The following is a 7139-nucleotide window of genomic DNA, read 5'->3' on the forward strand; positions in this document are numbered from 1 at the left end:
TTTTTTTTTTGTATTTTTAGTAAAGACGGGGTTTCAGCATGTTGGTCAAGCTGGTCTCAAACTCCTGACCTAGTGATCTGCCTACCTGGGCCTCCCAAAGTGCTGGGATTACAGGTGTGAGATATCGCACCAGGCTGAAAAGTTCTTGAAGGAAATTAAAAGTGCTACTCCAGTGAATACAGGAATGATAAGAAAGCAAAACAGCCGTATTGCTGATAGGGAGAAAGTTTTAGAGGTCTGGATAAAAGATCAGACCAGCCACAGCACTCCCTTAAGACAAAGCCTAATCCAGGGCAAAGCCCTAACTCTCTTCAATTCTACGAAGGCTGAGAGAGGTATGGAAGCTGCACAAGAAAAGCTGGAAAGTAGCAGAGGATGGTTCATGAGGTTTAAGGCAAGAAGCTGTCTCCATAACATAAAAGGGCAAGGTGAAGCAGCAAGTGCTGATGGGAGAAGCTACAGAAAGTTATCCGGAAGATCTAGCTAAGGTAACTGACAAAGGTGGCTACACCAAACAACAGATTTCCCTGTAGATAAAACAGCCTTCTACTGAAAGATGCCATCTAGGATTTTCATGGCTAGAGAGAAGTCAATGTCTGGCTTCAAACCTTCAAAAGACAGGCTGGTCACTTTAAATTGAGGTCAATGCTCATTTGTCACTCAGAAAATCCTAGGGCTCTTAAGAGTTATCCTAAATCTACTCTGCCAGTGCTCTACAATAAAAAAAGCCTGGATGAAGCACTTCTGTTTACAGGCCCCTGTTGAGACCTACTCCTCAGGTAAAAAGATTCCTTTCAAAATATTACTGGTCATTGACAATGTACCTTGTCATCCAAGAGCTCTGATGGAGATGTATGAGATTAATGTTGTTTTCACAGCCACTAATACAACACCCATTCTGTAGCCCACAGATCAAGGAGTCATTTCAACTTCCAAGTTTCATTATTTAAGAAATACATTTCACAAGACTGTAGTTGCCATAGATAGTGATTGTTCTGATGAATCTGGTCAAAGTAAACTGAAAACCTTCTGGAAAAATTTCACTAGTCTAGATGCCATTCAGAACATTCATGATTCATGGGAGGTCATAGTATCAACATTAAGAGACATTGAGAAGTTGATTCCCACAACTCATGGATGACTTTGAGGGGTTAAAGACTTCAGTAGAGGAAGTAACTGCAGATATGGTAGAAATAGCAAGAGAATTAGAAGTGGAGCCTAAAGATGTGACTAAATTGCTGCAATCTCATGATAAAACTTGAACAAATGACTTGCTTCTTACAGATGAGCAAAGAAAGTAGTTTTTTGAGATAGGATCTACTTCTGGTGAAGATGCTGTAAACACCGTCAAAATGACAACAAAGGATTTAAAATATTACATCAACTTAGTTGATAAAGCAGCAGCAGGGTTTAAGAAGATTCATTAATGAGTTCTACTATGGGAAAAATGCTATCAAATTCTGTAGCATTGCATGCTACAGAAAAATCTTTTGTGAAAGGAAGAGTCAACTGTTTCAGCAAACTTCACTGTTGTCTTATTTCTTGTTGGGGGTAGACAGGGTATTGCTCTGTCCCCCAGTGGCACAATCGCAGCTTACTGGAGCCCTGAACTTCTGGGCTCAAGCAATCCTCCCCCTCAGCCTCCCAAGTAGCTGTGGACTACAGGTGTGTGCCACTACACCCACCTAATGTTTTTTATTTTTATTAGAGACAAGGTCTTGCTATGTTGCCCAGGCCAGTCTTAAACTCCTGAGCTCAAGCAATCCTCCCACTTTGGCCTCCCAAAGTTCTGGGATTATAGGTATGAGCCACTGTGCCCAGCCCATTGTCTTATTTTAAGAAATTATCTATATAAGTAAGAAATGCTTCAATAATAATAATAATAATAATAATAATAATAATACACTGAGTCTTCAGCAACCACCACCCTGATAAGTCAGCAGCCACCAACATCAGGGCAAGACCTACTCCAGCAAAAAGACTGACTAGCCAAAGGTTCAAATAATCATTAGCACTTTTCAGTAATATTTTAAGGTGCGTACTTTTTTTTAGACATAATGCTACTACACACTTAATAGATTACAGTATAGTGTAAACATAACTTTTATATGCACCGGGAAACCAAAAAATGTATGTGTCTTGTTTTATTGTGACAGTCACTTTATTGTGGTGGTCTGGAACCAAATCCACAATATCTCTGACGTATGCCTATCTGGGGTCTGAAACAACCCCGTAGCTTCCAGGCCAAAGAATAGCAACCTCTCTTTCCTCACTAAAAATACAGTCAAAATGTTCTACTGAAGAGGAAGGGCTCCAACTCCAGTTCTCCCACTTATTAGATGTGTGACCAAAGCAAATGAGCTTAATTCTCAGGCCTGGTTACCTCCTGCAAAGTGGAGATAATAAAATGTACCTCACATACAGCATTTAGTAGTAGAAGTGTGGTTATTACTGGTATCCCCCCGTCATCTGCTAAATGTGGTCCTGAGCAAATTACTTACCTCTTGGAGCACCAGGATCCACCATCAGCAAAACTGGACTACCAATGCTTACTTCCCTGGGTGATTTATGAGGATTAAATGGAATATAAATGAAAGGCACATCATACGTTAGCTGAATCTAAATAACTGTGGCGGTCTCTGGAGTCAGCAACTGAGTTTGAAGCCAGCTTCTACTGCTTTATTATAGCTGTATAACCTTGAGCAAATGGCAACCTCTCTGACTCTCAGTTTCCTTGTCTGTAAAATATGACTGAAAACAGTACCTACGAAACAGAGTGGCTGTGAGGACCCAATGTGCCCCTGGAACACAACAAGCACTCAGTGAGAGCTACTGTTTTTGCTGTTTTTTCTGCCTCTGCTCCCCACATGGCTTTCCTGTACTGATGAGAAAAGGCACAGATCCTGAAGAGCTCTGAGCTTTGTGAAGAGAAACTGAGGCCCAGACTCAGATCTGGGATGAAGAGTCACCTGTACCAAGTGCCCAATCCTCAACCCTCGCCTCAGCACCAGGTGGAGAGCATCCTCATCCCTGCTCGTGGAACGCTTCTCTGCAAAGGCCAGGAAGGTGTGGGTGGGGGGTATGTAGAGCAGGGCTGGGATCCGGTAGGTAATCCCTCTGTCATCTTCCTGCCGGAACAGAGGGCTGTTGAAGGAGCATGTTGTCACTTCTTCCATGACCTCTGCAAGGATAGAAGGCAGCTCAATGTGTGTCCATACCCAAATGCTGGCCTGCATATAAATTCTGCTTCATCATATCACTTCTGGAGAGCAAAGGGGAGGCACAGATACATATTCAAATGTTTATTTATACAAGAGTAACATATGCTCTCAATAGTACAAAGCAAGCAATATACATTCTTATTTAACAAATGAGAATTTCATTAACTCCAGACCCTGTGGGAATTCTGTGTGGCCTGTGTCAAGTATGTATCTTGGAGCAGAGCGGTTTTGCATTTCTTTTTGCCAAGCATCCAGGGGTATTACCAGCCTGAGGTGGTTTTTAATGTCAATTCTTGACTTGGAGTTTCTAGGCCATTTGGGTGTCTGTACGAGTGAATGGCTGTGGTTAAGAATTTTCTGGGAAAACTTTTTTTCTGTACAAAAGCCTAGGATAAAAGGCAATCTTCTTTGTCTTCTCTCTGTGTCAGTAGGGAGAATTTTTTTTTTTCCTAGTAGATCTGGTATGATATATGTCCCCTCCAAAACTCATGTTGAAACTTAATCCCCGATATGGCAGTGTTGAGAGGTGGGGCCTCTAAGAGGTGACTGGGTTATAAGGGCTCTGTCCTCATGAATGAATGAATGGATGAATGCGTTATCAAGGGAGTTGCATTAGGGGCTTTATAAGAGGAAAACCAGAGATCTGAGCTAGCATAGTCAGCTCCCTTGCCATGTGATGCCTTGTGCTGCCTTCAGACTCTGCAGAGTCCCCACTAGCAAGAAAGCCCTCACCAGATGTGGCCTCTGGACCTTGGATTTCTCAGACTCCATAACTGTAAGAAATTTCTTTTCTTTATAAGTTATCCAGTTTCAGGTATTCTGTTATAAGCAACAGAAAATGAATTAAGATACTAGTCCACCCTATCAGAAGGTATACACCCTACACAGGGTGCAGATTTTCAAGGGACCTAGTTTCATGTGAGGATTTCACATGCCATCCTCTGTCAAAAACTAGAGTCTAACCAGGCTGGGCACGGTGGCTCACGCCTGTAATCCCAGTACTCTGGGAGGCCGAGGTGGGCAGATCACGAGGTCAGGAGATGGAGACCATCCTGGCTAACATGGTGAAACCCTGTCTCTACTGAAAATACAAAAAAATTAGCTGGGCATAGTGGCGGGTGCCTGTAGTCCCAGCTACTCAGGAGGCTGAGGCAGGAGAATGGTGTGAATCCAGGAGGCGGAGCTTGCAGTGAGCCGAGATTGCATCACTGCACTCCAGCCTGGGCGACAAAGCAAGATTCCGTCTCAAAAACAAAACAAAACAACAACAAAAACCCACTAGAGTCTAACCCATGCGGACCTATAGCTTCATTTGGTATAAAAACAGGCCTATTAAAGTCCAAGTTTCTAGGTGAGACATCCAGTACAGCTGAGGGCAGATTAAGGAGCTAATCACTCTGGTTTTCAGTTCACGCTTGGTTTCTTAGTCCCTGGAGATTTCTCTTACTTTCTCACAAATTCAGCTATAAAGGGCTTTGTTATTTTTTTTTTCTTTTGAGATGGAGTTTTGCTCTTGTTGCCCAAGCTTGAGTGCAATGGCGTGAGCTCGGCTCACTGCAACCTCCACCTCCTGGGTTCAAACAATTCTCCTGCCTCAGCCTCCCGAGTAGCTGGGACTGCAAGCGCCTGCCACCACGCCCAGCTAATTTTTTGTATTTTTAGCAGAGATGGGTTTCACCACGTTGGCCAGGCTGGTCTCAAATTCCTGACCTCAGGTGGTCCACCCACCTCGGCCTCCCAAAGCGCTGGTACTACAGGTGTGAGCCACCATGCCCGGCTGCCTTTGTTATATTTTACCCCCCATTTTACAGTTTGGCTACCCTGCCATAATGCTCACAATGGAGTCTCCAAGTATTCTTCTTAAAGAAAACCAGGTGTTCCACTTCTCAGAGGCCCAAAAGGGGAATCAAGCCAGACAGACAAAAGGCAGCCTTAGAATTACTTTTTCCTCAAACCAACTGTCATCCAAACCCAACTTTACAAATCATTTGTAAATATTATCAGGCTGTAAGAACGATTTATTCAATAAATATTTCTAGGTGTCTCCTCCATGTCAGGCTCTAAAATAGGTGCTGAGAAGATAGAGAAGGATCAGAGGTTCCTGCTCTCAAGAAACCCAATCAAGTGAGGGAAACAGACATATACATGGACAATTATAACACGATGTAATAAGTGCTACTTTAGATGTAAACACAATAGCAAGTAGAAAAACATAAAAGTGGCATCTGTCCAGATCAAGGCACCAGAGAAGGATTTTTGGAGAGAATTATTGAGCCAAAAGAGCTCCTGCCTCATATAGTCACAGGCTCTGCCTGGAACACTCGTTTCAGATAGTCACATAACACTCTCTCAACTTCTTCAGCTCTGCTCAAACATCATCCAATCAGTAGGGTTTCTCTGTCAACTCCTTTGCCCCAGCCTATCTTCTTTCCTTGTTCTATTCTCCACACCACTTATCACACTTTGATGTCTCCTATGTTACATTTGTTTAATACATACCACAAAATGGAAGCTCCAGAAAGGGCAAGGGTATGTCTGTTTCTTATTGCTCCACCTTGACACCTAGAACTATGCCTAGTATATAATAGGCACTCAACAAATTTTTGTTGAATGACTGAATGAATGAGTGAGCCAGATCTTAAAGAATGAATAGTGGGTTAGCCAACTGAGGGTGAAAAGAAGAAGGGTAGAGGACGAGGATGTGAAAAGCGTATAGGTGACAGAAAACAACCTATAGGTTAGCCAACTGAGGGTGAAAAGGAGAAGGGCAGAGGACAAGGATGTGAAAAGCCTATAGGTGACAGAAAACACAGAGAGTTGTAGGGCCTCTCAGTAGTTTAGTATGACTACAGTAAGATGGAGTGCAAGGGATGGGGCAGAGGTGGGACTGAAGGGGTCAGTACAGTCCAGATCCTGGGAGGCTTAGATACTTTATTAAGGTGTTTATTCCACAGATGGGACACCACTCAAGAGTTCTTGACAGAGGAATGGCATGATGATTTTAGACCAATCTTCCAGGAAGCTTTCAGGACAATGAACTATAGGGCAAAGTTGCACTGCTTTTGGTTACAGCCTCCTAGTGTCAATCAAGACAACTTTTATCAATAGCATATGAATACTTAGTCACTTGTTCCTAACTTAAAGAAGGGAAAAGAACTATGGCTCAGTATCATGAGGGGAACTGCGGGAATGGCCTTGCTGAGTCCAGAAGAAAAGCCTCCCTTCATTTCAATCTCAGACTCTCAACAGCAGAATCAAAAGATAAGCAAGGGGAGACCATCTTCTCACCCAATACTAGAGCACACTTCTCTCCCCTCAATTCAGGCTGTCCTCCCTGGGAGGGTCAGGCTTTGTTCTAAGCAAATAATCTGTCTCTGAGCCAGGCTGGGGTAATGGTTAAGAACATAGGATTTGGACCAGGCCAGGACTATGTGACCTTGGGCATGTTACTCAACTTCTCTATGCTTCAGGATCCTCCCCTATACAATTCAGTAGAGTAGGTGATAGAAATAAAATGCTTAACTACAGTGGCTATTACAAGGCCTGTGACATAGTATGAGTGCAATATACAACAGTTATTTTTAAACTACCAACTAATGTATATTCTAGTTTTATTCCTTGAATCCTGTGGATAACAATGACAATAATAACAATTACAACTCTTTCTTAAAAACATTTAAATCCCTCTTTATTGCTGAAAGAGAACATACTTTAAACTCTTACCACTTTAATTAGAAGTTAAACCAACACTACTATCATCAGACAACATGTGACTATTAGTTAAATTTAAACAGGAATTCTCCAGGTGATAAGAAGAATGGAGCACAGGATAGGCATGGAGTAGGATAGGGCTCAGAACAGGAAAGGAAGAGGCTGGGTGCGGTGGCTCATGCCTGTAATCCCAGCACTTTGGGAGGC

At 42.7% G+C, this 7139-nt stretch overlaps 1 protein-coding gene across 1 annotated transcript in view; it reads right to left on the reverse strand.

Annotated features, from left to right (window-relative positions):
* NEU3 (sialidase 3 (membrane sialidase)) overlaps nucleotides 1-7139 on the reverse strand; it is a 30504-nt gene that overhangs the window by 10465 nt on the left and 12900 nt on the right. The window contains 1 exon segment of the mRNA XM_012002043.1: nucleotides 2970-3181. Within this exon segment, the coding sequence (XP_011857433.1) occupies nucleotides 2970-3181 (212 nt within the window).

Source organism: Mandrillus leucophaeus, unplaced genomic scaffold (assembly GCF_000951045.1).
Source record: "Mandrillus leucophaeus isolate KB7577 unplaced genomic scaffold, Mleu.le_1.0 Scaffold674, whole genome shotgun sequence".
Lineage (NCBI taxonomy): Eukaryota > Metazoa > Chordata > Mammalia > Primates > Cercopithecidae > Mandrillus > Mandrillus leucophaeus.